Source organism: Tamandua tetradactyla, chromosome 3 (assembly GCF_023851605.1).
Source record: "Tamandua tetradactyla isolate mTamTet1 chromosome 3, mTamTet1.pri, whole genome shotgun sequence".
Taxonomy (NCBI): domain Eukaryota; kingdom Metazoa; phylum Chordata; class Mammalia; order Pilosa; family Myrmecophagidae; genus Tamandua; species Tamandua tetradactyla.
In genome coordinates, this window is record NC_135329.1 from 162,699,892 (window position 1) to 162,715,760 (window position 15,869).

General features: G+C 35.7%; 1 protein-coding gene across 1 annotated transcript in view; it reads right to left on the reverse strand.

The window, feature by feature from the left end:
- The window catches only part of COL5A2 (collagen type V alpha 2 chain), a 162,751-nt gene that overhangs the window by 24,000 nt on the left and 122,882 nt on the right, over nt 1-15,869 (reverse strand). The window contains exons 26-42 of the mRNA XM_077154406.1: nt 12,741-12,794; nt 11,915-12,013; nt 11,753-11,806; nt 11,561-11,614; nt 10,446-10,499; nt 9,725-9,778; nt 8,087-8,131; nt 7,663-7,761; nt 6,600-6,707; nt 6,256-6,309; nt 3,911-3,964; nt 3,647-3,700; nt 2,681-2,734; nt 2,096-2,203; nt 1,923-1,976; nt 1,346-1,399; nt 277-438 (exon numbers count right to left, since the gene is read on the reverse strand). Of these exons, the coding sequence (XP_077010521.1) occupies nt 277-438; nt 1,346-1,399; nt 1,923-1,976; nt 2,096-2,203; nt 2,681-2,734; nt 3,647-3,700; nt 3,911-3,964; nt 6,256-6,309; nt 6,600-6,707; nt 7,663-7,761; nt 8,087-8,131; nt 9,725-9,778; nt 10,446-10,499; nt 11,561-11,614; nt 11,753-11,806; nt 11,915-12,013; nt 12,741-12,794 (1,215 nt within the window). The remainder of the gene's footprint in view (nt 1-276; nt 439-1,345; nt 1,400-1,922; nt 1,977-2,095; nt 2,204-2,680; nt 2,735-3,646; nt 3,701-3,910; nt 3,965-6,255; nt 6,310-6,599; nt 6,708-7,662; nt 7,762-8,086; nt 8,132-9,724; nt 9,779-10,445; nt 10,500-11,560; nt 11,615-11,752; nt 11,807-11,914; nt 12,014-12,740; nt 12,795-15,869) is intronic.

The following is a 15,869-nucleotide window of genomic DNA, read 5'->3' on the forward strand; positions in this document are numbered from 1 at the left end:
CTTCATGCAGTGCAGATCTTTAAAGACTAGCTTCTTGTTTAGTTTTGGATACCATACCTATTACTATTATAGATAGATTTTTATATCTGTATACATATGTTCTTCTACCGTAGAGAATTACAAATTTAAAAAATGCAACATATAACATACTTATAAAGGCTTTATGAGAGCACCCAGCACAATGTTTAAAGAGTTTCTAGAAGGCATTGATCTCCTGTGTTCCCATTTGCAATGATTTCAGCTAGAGGGTGCCTAGAGCAAAGATTTCACACTCACAGGTTGCCCATCTTCTCCTGGGTCCCCTTTGTCCCCTGGGCCCCCAGGGGGTCCAGCTGGTCCTCGATCTCCCACTCGCCCATGAGAACCAGGATCCCCACGAAGACCTGGAGGTCCCTCTTTCCCAGGTTCCCCTAAGGGGCCTGCAGGTCCTGGAGCTCCCTAGTATAACACAGAAAGAAACACTCAGAAGGGCAAAGTGAAAGCTAAGTAAGAGGACCTGATGCAATGGTCTCAGCCTCAGATGCAGAATGATCATCGGCACACAACACCACTAGTATTCAGCACCCAAATGAAACAATACTCAGTCACTGGATCTAAAAAGAACTTACAAACAGCCTCGCCCAGGAAATATTGCATTATTAAATTTGAATACGGTTTGGCAAAACGCCAGTATGAAATAGTGGTGGGTGAAGTAGGTCAGGTACAAAAGAATAAATATTTATGACCTCACATATTAAATCATTAAAAATATGCAAGATGGTAAAGTAGGAGGAGCAGGAGTGGGGGCAGATGATGGGGGTTATTTCTTAATTGGCACAGTGTTTCCATCTGGGGCGATGAAAAAGTGATGGTAATGGATGGTGGTGACGGCAGCACAACATTGCGAATGTGTTAGCACCACTGAATTATGTATTTGAATGTGGTTGAAAGGGGAAATTCCAGGTGGTATATATGTTACCAGGACAAACATTTTTAAAAACCGCAAAATTTGTAAAACACAAACAATGAACTCTAATGTAACCTATGGACAATATTTCATAGTATAATTACAAAAATACTGTTTCACCAGTTGTAACAAAGGTACCACACTCATGCAAAGTGTAATAGGAAAACTGCCTGTGTGAGGGATAGCATATGCAAACTCTGTACTTTCTGCATGCTTTTTCTGCATGCCTACGAGCTCTCTAATACAAAAAAATTAACATAGGAAAATAAACTATTAATTGGTTAAACAAAAGAAGAAATAGCATGCACGTATATATAAATATATATATATATATACACACACACACACATTTTGACATTACTTCACTATCAACGATTTGAATTACTGGAATTGACTTACTGTAGGGCCTGGAGGTCCAACTCTGCCCGCAGAACCAGGAAATCCTGTTGCGCCCTAGAAATGTCATATAAACAGTTTTAAAATAATATTCATTCATTACATGAACTTTCATAGAATCTATTTTTTCATAGGGAGACTTAGGCCCTTAGATTGCCTGCCAGGTGGTAACAAATACATTTTTCCTTCTTCATATACTACATCGCATGTTTCTGAGAATGGAGCTGGATGAATTGGTTGGAAATGTGCTGCTTCTCTCTTCTCACTTTTCATTTATGCTGGTTATATGCATCTAGGGCTAGAATCACATCAATACTGTATATAATAAATTAATATAAAGTGCTTTCCCATTACTCATTTACTCCTTACATAGGTAATATGTTATTTAGGTTACATCTGAAGCAGCAGGGTCTCTGAGATCACAGGATCTCTATCTAAGTTAGTTCTCTTTCCATTATGATACAGTTGATGCAAGTAAAAATCTATAGCTACAGTCTCAGATTAAGACTTAAGAGGGCCTGAGAGGCACTAGTTAACTATGATCATTGTGCATACTTCCCAAAGCTTCAAACCAACTTACAGGCGGACCCTGAGTTCCTCGGCCACCCTTTAGTCCAGGAACACCATTAGGACCCTAAATAGAAAGAAACAAACAAAAGAACCCTGCAGTAAATTGCAAGATGAATAAACACAAGCTCCAAACATTAGGCCCTAGATTCAAGTTGTGTCTTTTATTATTATTTTTGAACTTACATGAGGGCCAGGGGATCCCGCAAGACCTTGTGGCCCAGGAGATCCAGCATCTCCCTTCTGTCCTGGCTCCCCAGGCTCGCCTTTTACTCCAGGCTGACCATCAGGACCCTATAAGCAATTGTGTAAGTGAGCAATTGATTATAAGACTTCCAGACAAATTATGGCACAGTAATTATTACTAACATATATTTAATCATTGATTGTAAAACGGTGCTTTGTATTAAAACACAGTACAAGAAAAAAATTATTCTGTTGAGATCTTTCAATTCAGCCTGAAAAAATAAGCTATCCCACCACATTTTTACTATAGTGAACAAGTATACAAGCCCAAACAGTACAAACAACACTTTTGTGCCAATCTATGAAGAAAATGTATTGAAAATGAGAATATTGCCTAGAAAATTATAAAACTGTTAGAATCTTGACCTTCAAAACGTATGACAATTGTCATTAATTAATGACAATTAATTAATGCAATTATTATACAATTAATATAATGTATAATTATATTATGATAATTAATTAAACTCACTGCTATAACAAGAGAAGTGTTCATTTGTAAATTAGGGATATTTGTAACTCTACCTGGGGTCCAGCAAAGCCTACAGCTCCAGTTGGGCCATTTTCACCACGAGAACCCTAACAGAACAAAATGTTATTTTAGCTTTCACACGTTATTCTAAATAGGAACAGTACTTAAAATACAACTATATAAATGTTTGTGTATAAGGGGTGCAGAGGTGGTTCAGTGGTAGAATATCTGCCTTTCATGCGGGAGACCCAGGTTTGATTCCCGGACCATGCACCCCCTCAAAATAAATGTTTGTATATAGTTGTGCATTGAAGTAGAAAATGCCCAAAAGGCCATTACTGGGACTACTAAAAAAAAAAAAAAAAAAAAAAAGGAATATAGACTACTTCATTTCAATATTAAATTTCTTGATAACCTAAATGAAGTTACATAGGTGAATGTCTCATGCTTAAGAAACATACATGGAAGTATTAAGTGTTCAAGGAGGATGATGTTTGCAATATACTTTTAGATGTTTAGAAAATGATAAATAAATGATAGAGAGAAAGGAAGAATGACATAGCGAAAGGTGGTAAATCTGTGTAACCCGGTAAGTGGTATATATTGGAGTTCTCTGTGTTGGTTTTGTATTATTTTTAAATTGTTCTGTAAGTTTGACATTATTTCAAAACATAAAGTTAAAGATATATATGTAGAGAGAAGTAACTGGAGATATTACTTCAGGAAAACCCTCAAAAGTATTACAGGGAAATGAGTAATAGAACCAAATTCCCAAAGTCAGAAGACTCAAAGTAAATTCATAATTATTTATTAAATCAGTTGCCTACCTAAACTTAGTAGATTGCATAGAAATCATACACTATTTTTTTTACATTTAATTAGAAAATTAAATTTAAAAACCCAAAAGTTATAAATAGCCTAAGCCAAATGTTATAGTTCCATATAAAAGTCAGGACAAATGATGAATTGTTTTACTGCTCAATCTTAACAGTAAAGAACATGAAAATACAGTCACTCACAGGATTGCCACGGGAGCCAGGGGGGCCAACTAAACCTCGAGGACCAGGTTCACCCTGGAAATCAGATTTTAGATGGTTACTGTTCACAGCAATCATAAAACATAATATAGTCATAGGACACTAGGGCTCAGGTGGGGGTGGAGAGTGGGCGAGGACTCTGAGATAATCTGGCCCAACTACCACATGTTAAGGAAGGTATCTTTATGATTTTAAAGAAGAGGCCTCAAGACTTCAAGTCAACAAAATAACAATTTATGGAATTACCTTTTCTCCAGTGGGGCCGGCAGGACCTGGAGGACCCAAGGGACCTGGGAGACCCTGTCAATTGACAGAACACAGGTATAATTGAGGAAAAGAATCCCCAGAATCTCCGTGTACACTAACAAATAAGCAAAAAAAGAAGCAACTATTTTGTTGTAGCTTGGGTGCTTTTGCAAAAGAGCTATCCATAATAAACAACATAATCTCTATATTCTCAAGATTTTCTGTCTAGTATAAAATGATTTCCACCACAATTTCACCATAGAACTTTGCACATTTTTTCATCTAATACATAAGACTGTCTTTGAACATTAGATCTAAATTAATTATATTCTTTAACAATATCTCTATGTTTCTCGGCCTTTGACATTTTGCCAGTACCTATTTTGAAATTTGAGTTCAGATGGAAAAGAGGCTTTTCTTTTTGTGCATAGAATACTATATTCTTAAATTATAGTACAATAGCACAATATCAACTCTTTTTTATTGAAAAAATGATACCGTGCTAAAGTATTCAGTTTTCTCAAACATTCATTCTTCTGAGAAAAAAGGAGCGCCACTACTCAGCTATCTTGGGGTTGACCCGGTTCTGTACTCTCAGGGTTAAGACAGCTGCCGCAAGCAGAGACAATCTGGGTTTTCTTGACACATAGTCAAAATCTTTCAATTGCCGGACTATATTAGAGTCTCTTCTAAAACCAGTTCTCTATTTGACCTCTGTGTACTGCCTCTACATATGCAGCCCAAATCTTATTTTGTTTAATTTTCTTTAATTTCAATATCTATTACTGAAGACATTTAAAGAACAAAACTGACTTTTCCACTTTGTATCTTTTACAGGAACAGGAGAAAATTTTGTTGTTTTATTCACTGGATCTGTAATGGAACAATATTCTTCCAAAAATTTAACTAATTTACTCACTTAAAGGATTTGATTAAAAATAAAGATCACTTCATTACTTACATTCACAGACATTTCTTTCCATACAGAGAAAACATGTTATTCATTTTCTTCCTTTATTATGAGATTACAGTAAGTGCCCTAATCTGTATCTTTACTAAAACAATATATTGCTCTCACTAAAAATAAAGTAGCTGTTGCTTAAGTTCTGACCTTGTTGCATGGTATTTTCAAAGTAAGTTTACAGGAACAATAAATACGCATTTTGGGTTTCCCCTTAAAATGAACTGTCAATGCATCGCTCCTTCAAATAGTGTTGCACTACTTACTACACACTCCAGACCATTTGTGGTATAAAATGCAAATAATATTCCAGAGTTAGTTTTACTGTTTTTTTAATATATTAAATCAAATATTAATTAAATATTATATTTAACTAAAAGGCATGATTACAGTTTGGCAAACTAAGCATTCCCTCCTTAATTAGCTTTTCAATAAAAGTATAAAGGAATCATTACAATTAAGGCTAAAACTTCTCTATATTTTTACTTTATTTTCTTAATAAAAAGTAATGTAAGCAATGTATTAGCAGAAGCTCAATATCCAGAACCAATATATCAACAGTGGCTCAACAAGAACTGCTTTTTTGGCATAACTGCTATCACCAAGGCACCACATGACAACTAACAGCAAAACATGCATACTGAAGCAGAAACTACTCATCAAATGTCAGGCACTATTCCAGGAGATACTGTATGTCTGAGCCACTGTGATTAACTACGCTTCCATGAGGGAATCATGTGTGTCTGAAAATATATTGTCTTTCTAGTCAAATTGTTCTTGGAATTGCAAATGCAATTTTATTTCTTAGGACCTAACACTCGTTAAATGTCAATTTCTGATGTGACATTAAACAGTGTTGGTGTCATCCATCCTTCTTGACATTTCACTTATTCAGTCTCTTTATTGATGAAAGCATTAATGGTGATTCATCATGCAGGAATTTCTCACCACTGACATTCAGGATACTGAGAAACACTTATCATAACTTTGTCTCCTTTACAAAACTCTACTTGCCTGCACTAGAATGAGGTTTAGGTCAGCTTATTAGAGCAACATTTTAATAGAAATAAACTTGGCATATAAAAAAGATGATAAAGATAAAGATGATCCCTACCCTTTAGAGCTCTGAACACAGAAGTATAATACAAAACATGTTTATTTCATTCTCTCAACAATTATTTTAATTTTGGATTTGCTCCAATTCAGAGTAACAAAATGACTATCCACGGTTGACCAACATCAATCTCAAATTCCATCATTCCCCAAATCCTGACAATCAAGGAAACATGATCAACTTTGTTTTGGAGGGTTCAGGAAAAATTCACTCTTGAAAATAATAATGTTGACCCTTAGCTCTGGTAGGAAAAGGAATACTTTCACTTACTCTTGCTCCATCATTTCCAGCCGTGCCTTCAGCACCTTTCTCTCCAATGCCACCCTGAGGAAAAACACAAAGTACCAATATTTCATTTATTGGCTCATTCCCATGTGTTCATGAGGGCAGAGTCATTTTCATAGTGTATCCACTAGACGTGAATTTTCTCAGTAAATGTAGAAAGAAAGAAAGGAAAAGAAGTAAGGGAGAAAGGAAGAAAAGGAAAGGAAGTGAAGGAAGGAAGGAAGGAAAAGGAAGACTTGTGATTTAGAAAATGGTAGGAAGTAAAAGCCGGCCCAGTAATCATTATCAATAGAAAGTATAAATGAATGAACTAATAGAACCTGACTTACTCTGTCACCCTTGGGGCCAGGGGTCCCTGCAATTCCTCTTTCTCCTGGCATGCCTTGAAGGCCCGGTGGGCCAGCATCTCCAGGGGTCCCAGTCGGACCTGGACTTCCCTAAAAGAAACAAACAAGACCCCATAAATTTGCCATTTTGGTAAGTCAAAAATAGTAAAATGTTAGCAATTTCTTGTGGTCTCTGTCTGACTTGATTTTTTACATTAAAAGTTAGATTCTGCCCATTTGATTATTAGTTTATGCTTACAATTTCTATCTCTGAGGAAGATTGAACACACATTCAAGTAAAAAGTGATAGAGTTGCAGTTTTTACTTTTTTTGGCAGCATCATAGGAATTCTAATATAAAAAAAGGATATTACATTTAGATATTATATATTACATTCTCTTATTAATGAACCAGTGATGTTAACCTGGTGTACAGGCTCATTTAACAATTAACTTGCAAGAGTCCTATACAATCACCCTGGACCCTGATAAGGGATTTCATGTTATGAAGTCGGCCACATTATCTTCTACCAATCACAAATGGTACCCAAAAGGCAAGGGCACTGATTTTTGTTTTATGATGTACTGTATTTTCATATTTCAAAAACTACATACTTACTTTCATATATATATATATATATATATATATATATATATATATATATATATATAGTGAGCTTAATTGTGGAAGCTGAGACAAGGAAAACGGAATTTACAATTAGGAATGCCTCAATAAATTATGCAATTTTCTATTTCTTCCTTCTGCTTATTAATAGATGCTATTAATAAAATTTATGTAAGTAAACATTAGGAATGTGTTTGCATATGGGAAGGCATCGTTATGTTCATTAGCTCAAAAGGTTCATCATAGAAGGGAACCTTCTTTCAGCTGACTCTTTAGTGCCAAAAACAAACCTAGTTGACCCTCATTAAATACTTGTTGAAGAAGACAATGGTATAACCAAATTAACTTGTACAAACAAGAGAAATACATTCTGGTGTCATGAAGTATTTACTGAAGGGTAATTTCAGAGCATGTTAAAAAGCCCAGGTTCCCATCTACTTACTTTTGGACCATCAGGACCGTGTCCTCCAGCCATTCCTTTCTCACCAGGGAGTCCAGTTATCCCAGGTTCTCCTCTTTCCCCCGGATTTCCACGTTCTCCCTAGTGTAACAGCAGAATGTCAAATAAACTCAGTTTTTGGCTTAAAATGTGTTTAAAGTGTTTCTGGTAATTTGCGAAATGGCTTCTACTCAGAAAAATTTGGAAACGAGAAATTATTTTTAGCTTAATTTTCTAAGTTACTTAAAGGAATTGGACTTAAAGTAAGGATATGCTCGTTTCACAGGACAAAATACTTCTCATAAAACTTGTTTTCATCCCGAAGAAGAACTTAAGGTTTAAGCTGAAGCATATTTTAAGATAAAAATGCATTTTAAAACTGAAGTCAGACCGAAACAAAGTAAATCTCAGAGGAGAAAATACTTACTCTTGGGCCTAATGGGCCAACTGCTCCAGGATCTCCAGGAACACCCTATAAAATAATAATTTAAAAAAGAGGAAGAAAAGAGTTTAGCTAGTGCTTTGGTATTTCTTAAAAAACTTTCCAGATCATATACTTATTTTTCTTTTCATTTGCTATTAGAAGATTGAATAAGTCTATAACATTGAAGAAAATATATATATATATACTTTTTTATCATGAAGGAATAACACGTATATTGGATGACACCATTTTTTCAGATAAATTTAGGTAATACTCAACGGTTTGATTTTGGACAATGACAATATGCAAAATATTACCTCCCAAAGTCATTGCGTCAGTTTTCAGAGGCAAAGAAATATATGATATAAATGCCAAATACCTTTAATTTCTTAATGAGATGTGAAAAAATTAAATAAAGCAAAGTGATATTAAAAGCCTCTGATAAAGAACTGATCTTTAAAACAGAAAATTTCAATTCTATTCTAGTTAGGAAATATTTCTTGAGCATATAATATGGGCAAAACAATCTACTAAGTATTATGAGTTCAAATTAGCACAGTCATGACTACATTTAAAGTCTCAATTTGTTCTTAACTAAAGGAAAGTTTGTTGCTTCAAAACTCCTCTGTCTGACAAAGATGATACTGTTAGACCTTCAGCTGATTCCCCTCCCTGGGGTGTGATCTTCCAGAAAACGAATTCTGAGCATACTGCTCCCTACTTAAAAGCCTTTCATCAGCCTCCAATTACTCTAACGATAAAGAATAAATTAGACCCAAAATGAGACCTTCCATCATCTGGCTTCTGATACACATACCCCCAGTCTTCTCTCCACCTCTTCAACTGTACTTACATTCCTGACATACCTAACTTCTTTCAGTGCCTTAAATTGATCAGCAAGTCTTTGTACTTGCTGTTCCCATTTCCTGGAGCATTTTTGACTGCCCTCCTCCATCTTCATGGACATTTATCCCCCAGATCTCATAATAGATATTACTTTGCAGACATCTTTCCTAAATCCCCAAGTCTGAATTAGGTGCATCTTCTATGCTTCCACACATAGTGGCTCCCTTATCATAGCTTTTATATGCTATTTTTATAACTGTCTTATGATACTCTCTATCTCCTACCATACTCTAACATATAAAAGCAAGGACCATATCTGTTTTGTTCATAAGGGAAGACCTATACCTCACAGAGCTAAGTATGTGGAGTGCTTTGCAAATTTTGTTGAATGCTCGAATGAATGAATGAATCACTCAAGGAAAAATAAATTAGATAAACCTATGTGTCAGTAAAAGGATAGCAATAAAATGGCTAGTACCTGTTCATAACAGCTTATAAAGTCTCTAGTAAAATGCTATAGTTGTGATAAGATATAATTAGTGATTATACACAGTCTTGGGTAGCACACTTGGGTTCCAGTCATACCAGCTGTTTGACATTAGGAAAGTTACCTAATATCTGTGCACCTCATTTTTCTTCTTCTGTAAAACAGATTTAATAATAGTACCTAGTATATAGAGTTGTTCTGATGATTAAAAGAGATAATAAATCTACAGTAAATGAGAACAGAGCCTCACAAATAATAAATGTTATTATGATTTTCAGTATTGCTATTATTTTTATTTAAAACCTTACCTGGTCACCTGGCTTTCCACCTTCCCCAGGCGGCCCTGGAGGACCAGGAAGTCCCTAAAGCAAAAGTAATGAAATAAAGTTGTGAATCTGTGAAGCTTTAATATTCAAACACTGTTAAAAGTTCAACTTTTACAGTTCACAGAGCCTCCATGACTATGTTTTCAAGCCAACGATATTGTTCAAGCACAAGTTCCAGCAAAACACAATGAGAAAATTGCATCTCCTAACACATTCAACCATTTTTATGGTTAGATTTTCATTTGCACACTTAGTAAAAAGAGAAAATATATAACAGAAGATTCTTCATATTTGTAGAGTTCATATGGACCTGAGAACAATATTTTAGACTGCTAGAATATTATTTAAAGTCAGTCCTGAAAGTTTTTTCCAAATTATGACTACTCATGCCAATAAATAATCTACAACACCAATATATTTATATAAGCCATGAAGATTTGTTCAATAAAAATATTAGACACTGCTGCAATAGTAAACATTTTTATTATTCATAATTTGTTAAGCTTTGGATTTTGATCCATTTTTCAGGGGAAATCTATTCCTTCTCTTTGAACAGAAATGTTAAATTTTATCCAAATATCTATTTACCAAAAACTTTTTTTTTAAATTACAGAATTTCACATCACATCGCTGTATCTTTTTATACTTTCAAAATGCATTTCAGTTCATGGAAGGAGTGAAGGGAGCCTGAAATGGTGCATACCTGAAAGCCAGTGGGACCTGGAGGACCTTGTTCTCCTCTTTCCCCAGCAAGACCCTAAGTTATGAATGAAAGAAAATCATGAATATAGTCCGATTTTATGTCTGCTTCCTATTGATATGAACCACTAGAAGCATTATATTTCTTCCAATCACGTTTTTCAGTTTAGCTAGATAATAAACTAGGATTAAAAGCCATCTAATGGGGGCAGGCCACGGTGGCTCAGCAGGCAAGAATGCTTGCCGGCCATGCCAGAGGACCCGGGTTCGATTTCCAGTGCCTGCCCATGTAAAAAATAAAATTAAATTAAATTAAATTTAAAAAAAGTCATCTAATGGAGAGGTTGAAGTCCCTGATGGTGAGAAAACGTCTTCTAAAACAAGTGAAGGGAGTAATGATGTGTATTTAGCTTTTGACCCAAATGCCAATTATCTGGAATCAACCATAATCCTATGGGGAAATTGGACAAATTGGAGGTGGAAAAATATATTACTTTCCTATGTCTAAGCTAAAAGGATAATACTTCTATTGAAGTTTACATCTAAGTGTCATAGGAGTTATTAAGCTCTCAAAACTAGAATAACTAAAGAAAATAACATTTTAGAAAGATCTTTAAATTGATCACTTCAAAACAAATAAATAAGCCCAAAATATTTCTTATAAACACCTGATTTTTAAATCCTAAGAAGAAAGCATACCTCAAAGAACAAATAGTCTCCCTCACGTATCCCCAGAAAAAAACTTCAATAAATTTCCAAAAGATACATTATTAGAAGAAGATAAGTATAATGAAATAAATATTTTAAGTAAAATACGTTATGAAATCTTTATTTGCCAAACACTACTTTCTCCAATTAATATATTCTTCAACTGTGTAACACATAAAGACAGTGAAGTAGCTTGGCCATCAGACTTTTACAGAAAATTAAAATGAAAAGGCAAATCAATTTTATTTCAAAAGTCAAAAGACATCACCACAGAAATCCAAAGATATAACTGATATTCAATCATGTACTTTCATAATTACTGCCTTCCTCTGACACTTATGGCTGATTCATAATTAAAATCTTGAATGAACATCATTGAAGAAGCAACGTGAACACTAAAGTATCACATACCGGGGGGCCCACCGGCCCAGAAGGACCAACTTCACCGTCTTTTCCAGGCGCTCCCTAGTACCAAACAGATATATGAGATGAGGCCATGTGAATTTAGATGATTTACTCACATTTATTTAAATATGAACATATATCGATTATACATAATAAAAAATTACATTTTATTTTCTTTAGCAGAAAATGGGTACTTACTCTCTGCCCAGGAACACCAGCATTTCCTGCTTCTCCAGGTTTTCCAGGGTCACCCTAAATAATAAATAAAAGTTATATGAAATGGAATCAGTTTGCAAACAGCATGCCTGCTCCAAATAAGGATTGGGATGAGATAGCAAACGTGTTATACATTGTACTCACACTGCTACCTTTGGGGCCTGGAAGACCCATGCTCCCAGGTTGTCCTCGGATTCCAATCGAGCCTGGAGGACCCGGGCGGCCGTCTTCCCCTGGAGCACCCTACGAAGTCAACAGAACAACCTTAACTTTTACGTTAATCCTCTCTAAATAGTACTTCACCCAAATCGTCACTTGGCTTTTGTTCGCTATTAAAGTTACATATGTTTTCAAATATACTATGCTTTCATCTTAATGAATCAGAACAGTTGAGAGTTTTAAAAAACTGCTAAAGTATTTTGAGTATTTAGAGCAGAGATTTTATTCGCAATCTTTACAAGCCCCATTTGCACTTCTCCTTACACTTTCATACTAATAGGAGGAACTCATTCTCCTGTCTTTCATTTACTCTGGTTTGTGATGATGAACATTTAGAACTTTTATTGCACATTTTCAGTATAAAGGAAGGGCCCAGAATATAAGACTGTTGAAGTTCAGATCTACTTATCTCATCAACATATAAAATTGGAAGGACATCAAGAAATGAAAATTTTGCCAATAGACTAATTTTGCCAGTATTATTAAAAGAATATATAATTTCAATTTTTCATTGATGTTAGAAAATCAATTCCTATCTCATATATTCATCTCAATAAAAGCTGACCAACTTTTTGGTCAATTTGAAAATATCCCAATCCTAACAATTTGCTTCAGGGAGCCATTGTAACATATAAACATAATCAACATTCACAGACTCAAAAACATTTAACTCCAAATAAATATTGTATGTTTAAATTGTGGATCTACTGAGAAATGTTAATGATAATGGATTTCCATTTAAATTACTTACCAAAGGTCCAAGTTTTCCTTCAGGGCCTTGAACACCAGGATTTCCTGTCAGACCCTGAAAATGTAAAACAATTGTCAGTTATGTGGTTGAGCTGTAATTCAAGTAAAACTTCTAAAGAATCAAAATAATGTATAAAAAGGGTCCAGCCTATCCTGATCATGATGGTGAGGGAGAACCTTCAGTGCTTCATCCCCTCATGGAAGCTTTGAATAACCAGCAAGAACTAGCAGAAACATCTTTCCCAAAGCTTCAGAAAACAAATAAAGGACCATAGCATCAGGTTGAGTGTTGACTCAAGATAAAAGGCCACTTAAAAGTAGTGGAATCTCATGGTGCCCTGGCTGGCCCCTCACCCATACCTCTGTGGCTTGGTGTGGAGCCAGCCCATGTGCCCAGTGAAGGTCTCTCTCTGGTCCTGATTCCAGAGGGTTCAGAGGAACCCACGTATACATGCTGGGAGTGTACATGTCTGGCCCAGTCAGATCAGTGGTGGTCTGAGAGCATATCTGTGTATAGCAGCCAGCCCACTGAGCTCTCCTACAGAATGCTGTGGGAAAGCAGTCAAGTGGCTGTCCAGTGTAAGGGACTGTTAGTTATAGGACACACAGTGCAGTATCCAGAACATGAGGAAACTGTTTCCTACAGAAGAGGGAACACTCATGACTGTGTAAACAGGAGAATTCTTAGGGCCAAATGTGCATGCCCAAGAAAAGATACATGTTTAGAAAGGACCTATGCTCTGGCTTTGAGCTATTTTTTAAACTCAATGTACAGATAAGCTGTGAAGGAAAGCATCATACAGGTCAATCTGCAAAGATTTGGAAAGGTGTTTCCCTTACTCCCTTCTTCATATTTTTAGTTAGCTCCTAGCATTCAAGGAAAGCTCTGTCAAAACAGTGGCTGGATAAAAACTTAAGGAGCAGATGCTTCCGAATCTAAATTCCCATGAAAACACTGGATATCAAAATGTCTAGGTTCCAACAAAAGATTACAAAACATACGAAGAAGCAATAGCCCAGGCAAAGTAGAAGATTAAAGCATTAGAAATTATCAATGAGGGGGATCAGAAATGGGACATACCAGACAAAGACCAAAGAAATGATCCTTAATATGCTCAAAGAACTAAGGGAAAACATGAACAAAAAACTAAAGGAAATCAGGAAAACAAGAGATGAAAACAAAGAAAATATCAACAGGGTCTGGAAATTATAGGTTGTATAACATAGCAATAGAAATTAAAAATTCACTAGAAGGGTGCAATAGCAGATTGGAACTAACAGAAGAAAGAATCAGAGAAATTAAAGATAAAGCAATTGAAGTATCCAGTTTGAGGAGCAAACAGGAGAAAGAATGAAGAAAAGTAAACAGAACCTAAAGACCCTGTAGAGCGCCATTACACATGCAAATATATGCATTTTGGCAGTCCCAGAAGAAGAAAGAGAGAATGGGGCAGAGGGAATATTCAAAGAAATAATGACTGGAAACTTACCAAATTTAATGAAAGACATGAATATGCACATCCAAGATGCTCAAAAAACTCCAAAAAAGATAAAACTCAAATAGTTACACACCATACTATGTTATACACAAACTGTCGAATGCCAATGATAAAGAGAGAATTCTGAAAGCCGCAGAGAGAAACAATGTGGCATATACAAAGGAACCTTCATAAGGTTAGGTGCCAATTTCTCATCAGACACCACAGAGACGAGAATTATGTGGGATGACACATTTAAAGTGCAGAAAGCAAAAAGATGCCAATAAAAACTTCTGTATCTAGCAAAACTGTTGAGCTGGTTTGGAGGTACTGTGTGCCCAGAAAAGCCATATTTTGGTTTTGATTCAGTGTTGTGGGGGCGGTCATTTCTTCTAACCCTAATTCAATACTGTGGGTTGGAAACTTTTGATGGGTTTGTCTTCACGAAGAAATGACACATACAATTGTGGGTGTGACCTTTTGATTAGATGGAGATGTGACTCCACCCATTGCAGTTGGTCTTGATTGGTTTACTAAGTCTTTAAAAGCAGAAACATTTTGGAGAAACCTCAGAACTGACAGAGCACACACAGCCAGAGACCTCTGGAGATTCAGATGGAAAACGTCCCCAGGGAAGCCTTTTGAAATGAGAAGAGAAAATTAGCAGACATCACCATGTGCCCTTTCAGCTGACAGAGGTGCTCTGGACCCATCTACCTTTCTTGAGTCAAGGTATCTTTCCCTGGATGCCTTAGTTTGGACATTTTCACAGCCATAGAACTTAACCTTGCAAACTTATTAAATTCTCTTTATAAAAGCTGTCCCAATTCTGGTATACAGCATTCCAGCAGTTTACAAACTAAAACAACTGTCTTTCAAAACCAAGAAGGGATTAAGACATTACAAGAAAAACAAAAGCTGAGGAAGTTTGTCACCACTAGACTGTCCCTATAAGAAATTCTGAAGGGATTTCTGCAGGTTGAAAAGAAAGGTCACTAAACATTGTCTGCAGCCACATGAAGAAATAAAGATCTTCATTAAAGATAATGAAATGGGTAAATAAAAATACCAGTCTTATTGTATTTTTGGTTTGTATACTGCTTTTTACTTTCTAAGAATCTAAAAGGCAAATGCATAAAATGCAAGGATAAATTAATGGGTTTTGACTCATAATGAATAAAATGTATAATTTGTGACAAGCACTAAATAGAGGGGCCAGAAGGGTGAAGGAACACAGATTATGTATGCTATTGATGTTAAGCTGGTATCAAACCAAATGAGATTGTTATAAATTTAGGGTGTTGAATTTAAGCCCCATGATAACCACAAAGAGAATATCAAACAAAATGCAAACTCATAGATACAGAAAGTAGATTACAGGTTACCAGAGGCAGGGGTCAGGAATGATGGGGAGTTGACGCAGAACGGTTGTACGGTTTTTTTGGCAAGGGAGAGAAAGTTCTAGCATGATGACAATGAGTACGGCAAGTTAATGTGATTAATCCCACTCCCAATCCCATGCTTGGGAGGGGTTGGGATGGGGAAATTTATGTGGTATACATGTTTCCACAATTAAAAAAAAAAAGAAAGAAACTAAGATAATGACAATTTATTATAGTACATGATGCTGGATGGGATCTAAGAGCAGAGGA